Source organism: Mustela nivalis (assembly GCF_964662115.1).
Source record: "Mustela nivalis genome assembly, chromosome: 8".
In the NCBI taxonomy this organism is placed as follows: domain Eukaryota; kingdom Metazoa; phylum Chordata; class Mammalia; order Carnivora; family Mustelidae; genus Mustela; species Mustela nivalis.
Genome location: NC_139027.1, coordinates 51,805,756 through 51,820,902, shown reverse-complemented (window position 1 = coordinate 51,820,902; position 15,147 = coordinate 51,805,756). Strand labels below are relative to the sequence as shown.

The 15,147-nt window shown below is 34.8% G+C and overlaps 1 protein-coding gene across 15 annotated transcripts in view; it reads left to right on the top strand.

The window, feature by feature from the left end:
* The window catches only part of ZNF638 (zinc finger protein 638), an 81,650-nt gene that overhangs the window by 24,465 nt on the left and 42,038 nt on the right, over positions 1 to 15,147 (top strand). For 8 of the 15 annotated variants that reach the window (XM_082744020.1, XM_082744018.1, XM_082744014.1 and 5 more), the window contains 5 exons: positions 2,283 to 2,321; positions 3,682 to 3,974; positions 6,212 to 6,489; positions 7,842 to 7,988; positions 8,906 to 9,025. In XM_082744020.1, coding sequence (XP_082600146.1) covers positions 2,283 to 2,321; positions 3,682 to 3,974; positions 6,212 to 6,489; positions 7,842 to 7,988; positions 8,906 to 9,025 — 877 coding nt within the window. The remainder of the gene's footprint in view (positions 1 to 2,282; positions 2,322 to 3,681; positions 3,975 to 6,211; positions 6,490 to 7,841; positions 7,989 to 8,905; positions 9,026 to 15,147) is intronic. The other 7 variants (XM_082744021.1, XM_082744022.1, XM_082744024.1 and 4 more) reach the window with 1 other exon arrangement.

Sequence of the window (15,147 nt, the reverse complement as noted above, 5' to 3'; positions counted from 1 at the left end):
CACTTTAAACTTGTTATGCAATGTACAGGCAGTCCAACCACAACCCGCAGAATAGTACACATGCTTTATCTTTCTGCCCTGGGCACCAGAGACAAAAACATGTGTTCTAGCAGTCAGACTAGTGAGGATCCAGAACATTATTGCGACCTCTTGACTAATAGTCCTCAAGTTCTTTTGAATCCATTAAACTGGAGATTGCCAGAAACTTTATAACATCTGTGTGTTGACAACCAGCATATTTCTAGCATTGTACATTTAAGAAAGCTAAGCCTTACTCACATTAAGTAACTGGCTTTTAGATACATGGCCATAAAATGTCAGCACCTACACTCAGAGCTAGCATAGCTTAATTCCAGAGGTCTTGCTTTTAAACACCATACCGTAAGAATAGAAATTTATCTTCTTAGATGGTAACAGATTGAGGAGAGTTTTTAAAAGCCTAAGTGTAAATGAAACAGAATTATCCATGTTTTGACAATTAATTATTGATGCCAGATGATAGATACACTGGATTAAAGTTGACTTTTTTTGTTCTTCATAGTTTGTCACCTTATAGTTACAATTAGATGCTTCAGGCATCATGGCTGCTATCAAAGAAGGACAAAGGGGCCAAGAGGCAAGAAGAATTTTGCCAGTGGTTTTGTGTCTGTCTCACTGTTTTGAATCTATCACTGGCTATATTTATTCCAAGGAGGTTAGGAAAGCAAATATTTAGCTTTTTTAGCCTTTGCAGTAGAGGCAGACAAGGAAAAACGAAGTTGAGAATTGTTGTTGTGTTAACCTGCTATAACAGTGTCTTAGGCAAATAGCAACAAATAAAAACCACTTTACTTTTACTGCAGTTTTGACCGGACTTCTTGCCAGGTGACTTGCTGAAAGAGATGGCTGCCTCCATTTCCTTACTTGGCTCTTCTCTTGATTATTAAGCTTGTTTTTGAATATTAGTTGTCTTAATGATTTAATTTCCAATTTAAAAATGTTTTTAAAATTTCCAGTCAACTAACATACATACATACATAAATCTATCTATTTATTTATTTATTTTAAGAGGGTGTGTGAGAGCCAGGGTTGGGGGTAGGGCAGAGGAAGAGGGAGAATCACCACAGGCCTTGATCTTCATCATGACCTGAGCCGAAGTCAAGAGTTGGACACTTAACTAAGTTACCCATGCGCCCCTAAATTGACCTTCAGAGTTCAGGTTCTCTAGAAAAGATGAGGAGGAAAATGTCTTCTTCTTAGGCTTCTGTGATATTACTGTTTCTTGTACTTTTTCTTTCTGTGATTACTACTTAATCTCTTATTTGTTTGTCTTTGTCTGCTTTACTCTTCAGTGTTGGTGTGCATAATATTCTGTCCTCAGCCCTTTTTATTCCTACAAACGATCTTCTGTGTTAGTCTAACACAACCCTTATACTGTATAGGCTTCTTCATGCCTAATTTTCAAATATCTCAGTCCTAATCTTTCCCCACAATTCCAGATACTTATTTCCAATTGACCCGAAAATATTCTTGTATTCTCTTCACTTCAGAAATGATTATTGATTCTCTGTTACCTTTTACTTATGTGCAATCTCCTTACCTGATTTCAAGGACCTTCACAGTTTGTAATTCTGAGCTGCCTTTCCAGCCTCCCTCCACCCCCCGCCCATAATTCCTTTTTATCATTTGCATGCTGCAACCAGACCAGTTCATGAAATAGAACACTTGTTTTGCCTCTCAATTCTTTTATGTATGGCCACTGCATCAAACCTAGCTTCAACCATGCCTATTGGTAGACATAAGGGCTACTTGAAAAGTAGCCTTTTCTGCGCATTTTCCCCTAATTCTTCCACCAGATGTATCTCTTCGAGGACTGCCTGGTACAGTGTAAAGAGCACTGTACATGTTGTTTGGTGTAGATTGGGGTCTCCTGGAGTTCTGCAAAGTGCATGAACTGTCCTTATCTTTTAACCCCTACTTAAACCTGTGTCATGTACCTATTCTATACATCTTAACACTTGTATGTGTATTGCCTGTTTTACTTTAAGAAACTTTCAAATCTTTGATGTATTGGGAATGTGTTTCTTTTCCTTGAATTGCCTACTAGAATAATGCTTTGATTATTTATTGAATTAGACACTCAAAATATCATACTTTCAAGAAAATTTTCATACTTAATATACTAATAAATTACTATGTAAACTTAGGTTTTGAACAGTCCTCCTGATGATACATTGCAGGGAAGGATTGAGACATACAGTCTCATTTTAACTGTTTATTAATACTGTTTATTCTCAAAATAGGTATCCTGATTGGAATCCTGAGATCCTCCCATCAAGAAGGTAATTCTTTTTAATAGTGATATTGTTGAGACTTGATTTTCTTTTAAAAGTAAACAAGTAGGGGTGCCTGGTTGGCTCAGTGGGTTAAGCCTCTGCCTTCGGCTCAGGTCATGATCTCAGGGTCCTGGGATTGAGCCCTGCATCGGGCTCTGAGCTCAGTGGGGAGTCCGCTTCCCCCTCTTTCTCTGCCTGCCTCTCTGTCTACCTGTGATCTCTATCAAATAAATAAATAAAATTAAAAAAAAGGTTTAAAAAAAAGTAAATAGGTGCTTTTTTAAAAAAAGGTCTTATTTTTAATTGAGTTCCTGTTTGACCATTTTTACTTTTATTTTAAATTTTTTTTATTTTTACTTTTAAACAGCAGATGAATGCAATAATCTCTGTGAACCTTTAATTATCCCAGCTTACATGTGATCGCTTGCCTCTCTGAGCTTCCATTTTTCTTTCCTTTTTTTTAGTCTTTCTGAAAATAATTCCTGTTTTTGTTATTGTTCTGATTGTGGGGTCTTATGTTACAAATGTTTTGAAGGCTAGGAGTGGTTTTATTAAGTTTTGTATTCCTTAGGAAGTCTTGTATTTAAATGTTTGCATATGAACATTTTTATATACATGCAAAATGTATACAAACTTTTTTTTTTTAAAGATCCTGTTTATTTATTTGACAGATGGAGATTATAATTAGGCAGAGAGGCAGGCAGAGGTAGAGGAGGAAGTAGGTTCCCTGCTGAGCAGAGAGCTAGATGCAGGGCTCTATCCCAGGACCCTGGGACCATGACTGAGCCGAAGGCAGAGGCTCTAACCCATTGAGCCACCCAGGCGCTCCTGTATATAAACATTTTTGTACATTTTTTGTATATTTGTATATAAACATTATATATATATATATATATATACAAAATGTTTGTATATAAATAAGTTTTAAACTTGTATTTAATGTTTGTACATAAAGTAACAGCAGTCAAAGAAATATTTATAGATGGCATAATCTCTCGGGGAAAATGTTGAAAACATTTGTTTATGTAAATCATTTCTTAAATCCTTTATATAACTTAATACTTCCAATATATAGTTGACTATAAAATGATACAGGAAGAGACCAAGAAATTGGTAGAGGGTCCTCTTCTGTATATTAGCAAAACAGGGATCCAAGCAATTTGAGGACTGAGCTTCTGTTCTGATTATTTTTTATTTATCTATGAGGGTGAATTGTGTCATAACAAATAGGTATTTGTTTTAAATAAATATATACTATCAGAGTTTGGTATTGTTTATAGTCTCTTGTTAAGAAGGAGCCTCTGTCATAGAAGTTAAATTTACATTAAATTGCTGAATCTTGTAATTTCCCCCCCATACTTTATAGAAATGAAGGCAATAGAAAAGAAAATGAAACTCCAAGAAGACGTTCTCATTCCCTCAGTCCTAGACATTCTAGAAGATCAAGCTCAAGTCACAGATTCCGTCGATCTCGAAGCCCTATACGCTATATATACAGACCAAGAAGTCGAAGTCCAAAAATCTGCCATCGTTTCATTTCCAGATACAGATCCAGATCCCGTTCACCATATCGAATGAAAAATCCATTTAGAGGTAGTCCAAAATGCTATCGATCAGTTAGCCCTGAAAGGACATCACGGAGATCAGTGAAATCATCAGGTACACCTATGGTTATGAATAATAATACATACTATAGTATATAACATAATAAATTTACTTATTTTGACGAAATTTTTTAGGATTTTTTTTGTGTTTGAATTTTTCAGTTCTGTATTTTTATTTTTATTTTTATTTTTATTTATTTTTTTTTTATTTAGATCTTGGAAGCAGAAGCAGATACAAGAATTCAGGGTTTTTTTTTTTAAGATTTTATTTTATTTTATTTATTTGAGAGAGAGCAAGCAAGATTTTTATTTATTTATTTGACAGACAGAGATCACAAGTAGGCAGAGAGGCAGGCAGAGAGAGAGGAAGGGAAGCAGGCTCCCTGCTGAGCAGAGAGCCCGATGCGGGACTCGATCCCAAGACCCTGAGATCATGACCTGAGCCGACGGCAGCGGCTTAACCCAGTGAGCCATCCAGGCGCCCCCAGTTCTGTATTTTTAGTAAGTTTGAAAACATGACATAATCTGCTACTGTCAAGATTTAACAAAACTTGGGGTGCCTGGATGACTCAGTCGTTAAGCATCTCCCTTTGGCTCAGGTCGTGATCCCAGGGTCCTGGGATGGAGCTCCACATTGGGCTCCCTGCCCAGCCAGAAGTCTGCTTTTCCCTCTCCCACTTCTCTTGCTTGTGTTCCTCTCTCGCTGTCTCTCTCTCTCTCTCTCAGATAAATAAATAAAATCTTCTAAAAAAGAAAAGATCTAACAAAAACTGACATTTTGAGCTGTTTTTCTTAGCTCTTTTAATAAGCTAGAAATGGAATTTCTATTTTACTATATTTTAGAATTTTATGTGAAATTGACCCGCATCCCAACCTAGTCCATTCTTCCTTTTATTAACTATCAGAAGAAATGTGGAAGAGTGTATGTATCTACCTAAAATCAAATTTAAAAACCACTGATATGCCAACATCTTAGTGTGCCCATGAATTAATCTAAAAGTTTTTTTGAAATTTCTCCTATTTTCAACCTGTGTCTTAATATTGGTTTAGTGACATTTTTAGAAATAGCTCATATATGTGTTCTCTGAGATCTTTTTAGAAAGGTCTCCAAGACCAGGGGGTCTTCCAACTATGTGAAGCTGAGTTTCCTTTATATGTTTCAACCAGAGCAATGTATCCATCAGATTGGAAGCAGAAGCAGATACAAGAATTCAGGGTTTTTTTTTTTAAGATTTTATTTTATTTTATTTATTTGAGAGAGAGCAAGCACGAACGGGGGAAGGGGCAGAGGGAATGGGAGAAGCAGGCTCCCTACTGAGTAGGGAGCCTGATGTGGGGCTCAGTTCCAGGACACTGGGATTGTGACCTGAGCCAAAGGGAGATGCTTAACTGACTAAGCCACTGAGATGCCTCAAGAATTCAGGTTTTAAGCCCAACATGAAAGTGTATGGGGAAATACACAGTGGTGCTACTCATCTAATTTTTTGTTTTGGAAATTAAAGTTGTTTTTCATAAAAATGTTATTTATGCTAACACAGAAGCCTATTATTAAATGAATTAGTAAATATTTTGAAATAATTTCAGGGACGCCTGGGTGGCTCAGTGGGTTAAGCTGCTCGGGTCATGATCCCGGGGTACTGGGATCGAGTCCCATGTCGGGCTCCTTGCTCAGTAGGGAGCCTGCCTGTCTCTCTGCCTGCTTGCATGCTTTCTCTCTCTCTCTTTTTGACAAATGAATAAAATCTTAAAAAAAAAAAATTCAATTTCAGTTTCTTATGGTAAATATTGATAAGTCTAACAAAATCTCTTTGGAGTCTTCGGTTTTTATTTTTATTTATTTATTTATTAAGATTATATTTATTTGACAGAGATCACAAGTAGACAGAGGCAGGCAGAGAGAGAGGGGGAAGCAGGCTCCCCATTGAGCAGAGAGCTGGATGTGGGGCTCGATCCCAGGACCTTGGGATGACCTGAGCTGAAGGCAAAGGCTTTAACCCATTGAGCCACCCAGGCACCCCTGGAGTCTTCCGTTTTAAAAAGTGAAAATGGATACTGAAATCAAATGTTTGAGGACCATTGGTATAAGATAAGATCATGAGTGAAGAATTAAAGACTGAGAATTGTTTTGTGTATATTGATTCCTGTCTGGCTTGACAGTGGCTCTGTGTAATAAATATTTGGGCAATTAAGGAGTTATTCTTTCTTCAATAATGTGATTTTATATTATAAAATAATGTGGTTTTCATCTTAAGTTCTTTTCGGTTGAAGTTGCATTTATGTCCTTTTTACTAGATAGAAAAAAAGCATTAGAAGATGTAGTACAACGATCTGGGCATGGGCCAGAATTCAATAAACAGAAACATCTTGAAATAGTTGATAAAGTACCTTCACCAGCCCCAAAGCCTAAAATGGGCAGTGGATCAAAGGCATTAATTAAATCTACAAACCTTGCAAAGAGTGATGCAAATTTAGGAGGACATTCTATTCGTTACAAAGCCAAGAATATTGAAGATGACACCTCATCAGAATGTAAACCAGTGTCTGAAAAACCTGTTTCTCTCCAGCGTAAGGTCAGTAGTTTGTTAATGTAAGTGTGTACATACATGTGTCATTATGATACAAAAAAGTTGTTTGAATTTTTTATTTTCATATTTTAAAAGTTTGAAATCATAACTTGTTGAATTATGTTGATTTGGAATATTTTATTGATTGTGCTTATGAATTTAGAAAAAGTCCATTAAGTCAAAATCTTGTAGCTTACAAATCCTAGCAGTTTGGCATTCAGTGTATCAAAAGTGAGAACATTCTGATGGTTTGTTTTTGGCTAACCACACAGGCAGGTTGTTGTGATGAGTTTGCTATCTGGTGGGGGAAGTGAATGTAATCACACCAGCAGCATTAATGATTTTTTTGTCATCTTTGTCAGTAAGCTGTAAACGTGAGTCTTTACTGAGAATTGGCCATTTTTAATCTACTTTTTACTTTTTTGCAGTATAGTTCAGAAGTCAAATACTCTCTTGGCCAATATAGAATAGCCTGTTTTCTAGTACTGATTTATTAATATATTTTGACTGTAACCTGCTAGTTAAAATACTCAGAGGTATTGTTCTACATAAAGCATCTTGAGAACATTAGAACAGTTGCCAGTGTTTAGGCAGATTATCAGATGTTTAATGTAATATTAACAAGTCTTCAGGTATTTAGGTATATATTACTCTTAACATTGTCTAAATATTTTCAATAGCTATAAATCCTTGCCTTTAAAGAGCTTATTTTTAGACGGATACACTTAAAATAATCAACGTGTAATTACGCAGTTTTGAAGAGTGTTAGGAAGAAATTTTAGTACAGAGAAGATTTTTGAAGAGGCTAAATTAATCTATACTATTCATTTTGTTTCAAAACTCTAGGTGGTGGCAGTGGAACTTTTTTTTTAAGTCAGTTTTTAATACAGTTGATAAACTTGGTATTATAGGAAATTCGGATTTTATACATGCTATATATGTTTTGAAAATGGTATACCTCTAGATATCATCGCAGCTTACAAAACACAAAGTGCACAAAGCTGTAGTTTTATCTTTCTTAGTGGTGGGCCATGTAGATTCATGTAGAAAAATATTCTTCAGTGGTTTTGGACCATTCCATAGGTCTTGTTTGTTACAGAATGCTTCTAAACAGAAAAGAGCATCTGTGATTGTGTTACCAGTAAGCTCTGATCACTATTAGGGTCGAATGGTAAAATATAAAACTTATCTTTTACTATTTTATTTAGCATTTAAAAAAATTTTTAATTGTGCTAAAATATTTAGAGAAGGCTGGTTCAAGGACATAGCTTAATGGCAGAAATTATATTGGGAATTATTATTTTTGTACTTCATGGCTTAATTTGGCTTATTTTTAATTTCCTTTCATTCAAAAATAGCTTCGGAAGGACCAGTCTTCACATTATGGTTCAGTTCTTCTTATATCTGAATTACCAGAGGATGGCTGCACTGAAGAAGATATTAGAAAAATATTTCAACCATTTGGAAAAGTTAATGATGTCCTCGTTGTTCCTTATAGGAAAGAAGTGAGTCAGTCACTCTGTTCTAAAAATACATACAAAGTTACTACATTATAAAGTCTGGTTGTTACTTTATGAAGATCTTTTAGCACTTTTTGCTACATATGTAATTGTTAATTGAGAGTTAATGTAAATGCTTGGATTCCAGTGAACAAGGTCCCCAAATACTATTTTATATCTTTTAGAACAGGAGTTGGCATACTTTTTCTGTAAAGGACCAGATAGTAAATACTTCAGGCTTTGTATGCCGTAGGATTGTAGCTATTCAATTCTGCCATTGTAGTACAAAGGCAGCCAAAAATATACTAATGAATGGGTACAGCCGTGTTCAAAAAAACTGTTTGCAAAAACAGGTGGCAGGTTATAGTTTGCTTTCCAATTCTTTAGCATACTGGTTAAGATGATGCTAAAAAATGATTTTGTTGTACAGTATTTTTTACATGTGGATTATATATAGTCCTGTAACTCAACATGGTAAAGTTCATCAGAATTATGAACAACTCCCATACTAAGAAAAAGGTAAAATTGTGAGACGAAACAGGGGAATGTAGTTGGTAGTGTTCTTTATTTCAGTAAGCCTTAAAAATGTCAGGTTTACAGCAACTAAGGCCAAATCCTGTCTTTTCTCCATTTATTCCATGAGTCCTGCCTTCCTATTTCTCATTGTTCCATGAGTCTGCCATGGGCCCTTGTTTCCCCTCTTCTTATCTTGGTAATGGTACAGAAATTCTATAAGGTTAAATGTCCATTTGATGTATGAAAACTAACCCTAGAGATCAGGTGACAATGTAGCAAAACAAAAAGATGTAAAAGCAGCCAGGACTTGAGGTAATTTCATAGTTTTATGTTCCACAAAAAGTACTGAGGCATGCAGAGAGTTTTGAGTTAGATTTTTGACCAAAAATGTAATACATTTTATTTAGGCTTACTTGGAAATGGAATTTAGAGAGGCGGTTACTGCAGTCATGAAGTACATTGAAACAACACCTCTTCTCATAAAAGGGAAAAATGTGAAAATATGTGTTCCAGGAAAGAAAAAACAGGTAAACCGGATTTAGATCAAACGTGTCTCATTATTGTTAATTAAGTTTGACTTTATAAAGTATGATACATATAGAAAAATGCATTGAACATAAATGTTCACTCAGTAGATTGTATGCATATGGATTGAAATACATTGAAATTAACAACTTTATATCTACATAAATAGCACTACAAACAATGTTAAATGGCAAGCAGTAGACTAGGAGAAGATGCTTAACAAAATTAGCAAACATCTCTGAAACCTACCTAGGTCACAAAAAACATTGAGAACATCTTGGAAGCCCCTTGCATACTTCTTCTGAATCCTTATACCCTCCATTCTGCCCAAAAGTAACCCCTAACTTGATTTCTAATACCATAGTTGAGTTTTGCCTGTTTGGAACTCTAAATAAACAGAATTACAGTGTATATATTCTTTTGAACCTTTTGCTTCCTTAGAAATATTACTGTTTATTAATTTAGTCTTTCTAGATCATTTTTTATGGTTCAGTTTATAAATTTATTGATGTCTATAGAAGTACTTAAATATCAGCAAGTTTTACTTTGTGTATGAGTGTTCTTTTCAGGTAATTATTGTATTTGCTGAAGAATGTTTACTTTAAAAGGGTTTTGTAGTATACTTTTTTTTTTGACCTACAGAGATCACAAGTAGGCAGAGAGGCAGGCAGAGAGAGAGAGAGAGAGGGGAGGAAGCAGGCTCCCTGCTGAGCAGAGAGCACAATGTGGGGCTTAATTCCAAGACCCTGGGATTATGACCTGAGCCGAAGGCAGGAGCTTTAACCCACTGAGACAACCAGGTGCCAGTCAGCAATTTGATTTGGAGATCTAATCATGTTTGTACATACAGATTTTCCTCCTCCTTCCTAACTCCTGTGTGGTATCATTTTGTATGAATATACCACAGTTATTTTACCAGTTCCGTATGGATGTGATATTTAGGTTATTTCTAATTTTTCACTACTATGTTAATTTCCTTGTATATGGCTTTTACAGGTCTTATACATTTATGGTACTATTTTTAAAGTGATATCTACAGTGGAATTGCTGGGTTGCAGAACATGCAATAATACCAGATCTCCTGTTAAATAGCTATAAGAATGTAGTGTGGTAATAAAGAGAGGACTGGTATTTCTGTGTTATCCACAATATCTAAGATTTGCAGTTTAAAAATCCAGTATGTAAAATATGTTATCGAGCTTTAATTTGCATTTTCCTGATTATTATTAAACTTCAGTATCTTAATATAATAGCTATTACTGTATTAATGAGTTGTATAAAGCTTTTCCCATCTTTCTATTGGGTTATTTGCCTTTTTAAAAAAGCTTAATTTGAAGGTGTTCATGATTTTCGATACCAATTTTATATTACTTATGAGAAATATTTTCTTCCAGTATGTTGTTTATGTGTATATCCATATATAAAATTTTTGATTTCAGTGTACTCAAGTTGTTTTTTTCTCTCTTAATAGCTTCTTTTTTTTCTTTTGTCTTTAGAAGACCTTCTCTATACCAGTGCCAAAAAGATACAATTCCATTATTATTTTAATCTATACGTTGTGGTTAATGTGTTATTGAGATCAATACTATTTCTAAAGTGGATAGCCAACTAGTGCAACACCATTTATACCTAACTGGTTCTTCCCCATTGATTTTAAAAGCTATCTTTATGTGTATAAATTACCCTATACACATAGATCTCTATCAGACTATTGTTAGATGAGTCCGTTTATTTCTATTATAATACTATGTAATTTCAGTTCTTATGTTATTATAATTTTACATAATTGCCTATCTTTCCAGTAGAATTCTTTTTCTTTGTTCTTTATTTAAAATTTATTTTGAAAAAATAAAATTTATTTGGGGCATCTGGGTGTCTCAGTTGGTTAAGCATCCAACTCTCGGTTTTGGCTCAGGTTCTGATCTCAGGGTCCTGAGATTAAGCCCCACGTTGGGCTCCATGCTCAGCGTGAAGTCTGCTTGGAATTCTTTCCCTTTCCCTTCCCCCACCCATGCTCCTCTTCTGCTTGTGCTCTCGTGTACACAAACATGCATTCTCTAACTATAAATTTATTTATCTATATGTAGATAAAATCTTTAAAAAAATTTTTATTTTGGTTAATCTTGAACATTTACTCTTGCTGTTGGTTTTAGAATCTGTTTAAGTTCTCTGAAAAATCTTATTGGGAGTTTCATATTGTATTGAATTTGTATTTATGATTTATAATACTCTTTCTGTTCAGAAGCAGGGATTTTCTCCATTTATTTAGATTTCATTTAGTGTCTTTCCATAACGTTCTTTTGTAATGTTTCCACAGTGTACATTTTGGAGGAGATGCTAAGTTTCTTTCTTACTGATATATTTATTTGTGTATATCATAATTACTGCTTAAATCACTATTCCATAAAGGATGTATATTTTTTATTTCATTTATGCTCTCTGGTTAGTTACTACTAGAGTAACCCATGATCCTAGGTTACATCTGTTACATGCCATCTATTTATTTCCATTGCCCTGATGTGAATAATGAGTTTTATGGTAACCCTAGTTATTAACAATTTTATCACTTAGGATTTCTTATCTTTTCAACTAGCAGAAACTTCACCAGTGGTTTATGAAAGGAATAAGAGGTTTATTTATATCATAATAGAAAATCTATAGGTAGGTGGCCCATGGCTGGTGAAGCAGCTCCATAATATCAGGAACCCAGGCTTTTTGTTTTTTTGATTTACCACCTTTATGTACTTTTTACCCTCAGTTGTGAGATGGTTGCTGTACTTTCTAGCATCATTTTTATCTTCCTAGCAAAAGGAAAGGAAAAAGAAATAAAAACAAAAAGGGATTTTGATTTTTTAAAAATATTTTTTTATTAATATTTTTGTGGAAGAATGAGTTCCTCAGCAACTTTTACCTACATTTGATTTACCAGAACGGTGACATACAACCTTCTCTAGTTGCAGAGGAGGTTAGGGAGAAGCAAGAATTTGAATGTATAATTTAAGAATATAAGCTTTATCCTGTAGACAGTTAAATTTTAATCAAGGTTTTGAACAGAGCTATGATGCAAAATGGATAGGTTAAATAGATTCATTTGGGAGTGAGCTGCAGAATGAATTAGGCAAATGACTGAAGAAGGCAAAGAAAGCAAGCTTAGCAGAGTGATTAAAGGGGAGAAGAGAAAAAAAAAACAAACAAAAAAACAATGAAGTCCATTTAGAAGACTCATCTAGCCAGCCAGCTTATTGTAACGATAGTAATGGTTTCAGGTAGATTAGTATACTTGAGATCGGAAGGAGAAATAATAGCTTAAACCAGTTACTATCAAGCAAGACCTGGCTGATAATTAAATTTTGGAACCAGGGAGAAAGTCATTCTTTTTTAATATTGAAAAGTTTAATCTGGGAAAATGGATGAATAAGGATACATCTAGGTTATTAGAATATTTTAGTCAGATTAAAATAATTCTCTTTGATAACGTTTTGGTAAGGTAGCAACAGAAGTGCAGAAAGAGCCAGCCATATTTACTATTCTGATTTTCAAAGTAATGAACAGGGGAAGCTGTCAGCCCTATAATCTAGAAAACATGCCATCTATGTGTCAAAAATTTGATATTCTTCAACTAAATATAGTTTGGATGGAGCTAACTCAATGACCTCTCTGTTGTAATCAAGTAGCCTTCCTAGCGACTGATGGGAGGAGAACCCACAGAGAACTCCAGCCATAGCTGTTTAAGATTGGAAGTGTACAGATAACCTTAGCCTCTTATTACAGTGGAAGACATCAGATTTCCTTGCCAAAAATAGACTGGGAACCCAGACTAGGAACCAAGGCAGTGCTGTAGCTTTCTTGGTCCAGATCTTAATTTTGGCACGAATAGTCAAACTAAGACAAAACGTTTCTGCCCACATTTGATACTTCATGTTAGGACTGTCTTTGACTCTGGCTTTGATTCAAAGTATAGTCTCTCCATTTGGCTATTTCTTCAAATCAATAAAGAAATGTTACAGAAAAGGTGAAAATTGCCCACATCCCTGTATTTAAACCTGAAGGATTAAAATACGAATCTGCACAACTCTAACAAACTGAATTACCTTTTCTTTAATTATAAGCCAGTATAGACCTCAATTCTTAGTACTGATTTTTAGCCATTTTTGAGCTACCTTTACTACCAGCACTACCAAGAATCTGATGAAAGCAAGCATTTTTTTTTTTTCCCATAGAAATGGATAGTAGTCCATACTCCCAAAATTGTCTTTAATGGAGCAGGACACTTGATCTACAAAAGAGTATCAGATTTTCTGTTGAAACTGTGAAATAGTGCTGCAGCTCAGCTCTACAAAAACAAAATGAAAACAACACTTCTCAAATTTTAATTTGGTATTTTCAGCAAGATTCATGGCAACATTATATCTAAAAGCCAGAGTAGACAGCTAAGATCCAGGAAGTCCAGGAAGATTGCATGGAAATGAAAACAATGCTGGGAAACAATTATCAGTGGTTTGAACATTATAGAAAAATCTAATGAGTAATGAGGAAATAAAACCAAAGAATTCATCGGATGAGAGTTTAATTTCATTATAACTGAAAACTTTTCTTAAAAATCTGTTATATACGTCGGGCATTGTGGTACCTGCAGTAGAGTGATGAGCAGGACAGATGGGCTCTCATTCTTGGAGCTTATGGTCTATTAGTGATAAAGAAGAAGGACTTGGTGGATATATTCGGGAGACTCCATTTGCATATAACTGAAATTCCAGAAAGCAGACACCACTTTAATACTGTTGAAGATTTTTAATTTTATAATTATGCAGGGGCAGCCTGTAGTAACTCAGGCAGAAGCAGTTTAGGTATGAAAAGAAATAGTCTAGTCTTAGCAGAGGAACACATTCTCAAGGTTAAATGGAAGAAAGATCAGTTCTTTTATTTCATTAATTCCATCTTTTACTATTGATCTACATTTTCTTATCACTGTCTTTAAAAATACTTCAAATAATACCATGACATTTCATGATCTAATTGCTATTACCCTGGCGCAGTGTGTCACCATCTTTTCTTTGTTACTACAGTAGCATCATGACAATATTGTCCTTTTCTCCTTGCCTTTTCACTCACTTTGACTGTATTTCAAGATAGAACCAGATTGATCTTGTCATTCCTAGACTCAGAACCTTTCATTACACTCAGAGGAAAAACCAGTACTCAAAATGGCTTATGAGTTTACACCACCATTCCACCCACACTCTACCCCATAACCACCACATACCTATTTCTCTCCTCTATTTCCTACCCAAGCATCCTTTGTACTTTTTTTTTTTTTCTTAAAGATTTTATTTGTTTATTTGACAGAGAGGGAGAGAGAGATCACAAGTAGGCAGAGAGGCAGGCAGGGAGAGAGGGGGAAAGCAGTCTCCCCACTGAGCAGAGAGCCTGATTTGGGGCTCCATCTCAGGACCCTAAGATCATGACCTGAGCTGAGGTCAGAGGCTTAACCCACTGAGCCACCCAGGTGCCCCACATCCTTTGTACTTCCTAAGTAAGCTAATAGGCATGGATCTCATTAAGTTTTCTGTAGTTGCTGTTCTTCTGTTTGGAATGCTCTCAACACAGGGAATGGTTTGGTTTGCTCTCTTACCTCTTTTAGCTGCTTGCTCATATATCACCTTTTCAGTGAGACTTGTATAACAGACTTATTGATAGTTGCTCCTCATTCCCCAACAAGAGCAATTCCGTTTCCTTTCTCTTTTAGTTTTTTCCATAGTACTTGTTGCTAACAGACATAGTATGTATGTATTTTTAAATTTCCTTGAGGTCTTTTTTTCCTTACCTCTTGAAATTATTTATTTACTGAAATTATTATTATTATATTATTATTTAATTATATATAATCATATAAAATTACTTATATTATTATTTATTACTGAAATTATTATTATTTATTTACTGCTCCTCTCCAGTGCCTAAAATTGTGCTTGACAATTGGTGAATAGTCAGTAAATATATATCAGATTGTTCTGAATCTCATAATAATGTTTTTATTGTATTTCTTCATGCTTGTGTTTTCTAAAGTGCCGTTTATAATTGGGGAAGCAACTAAGATTTTCTTTTTCAAAATCTTTTTCTTTCA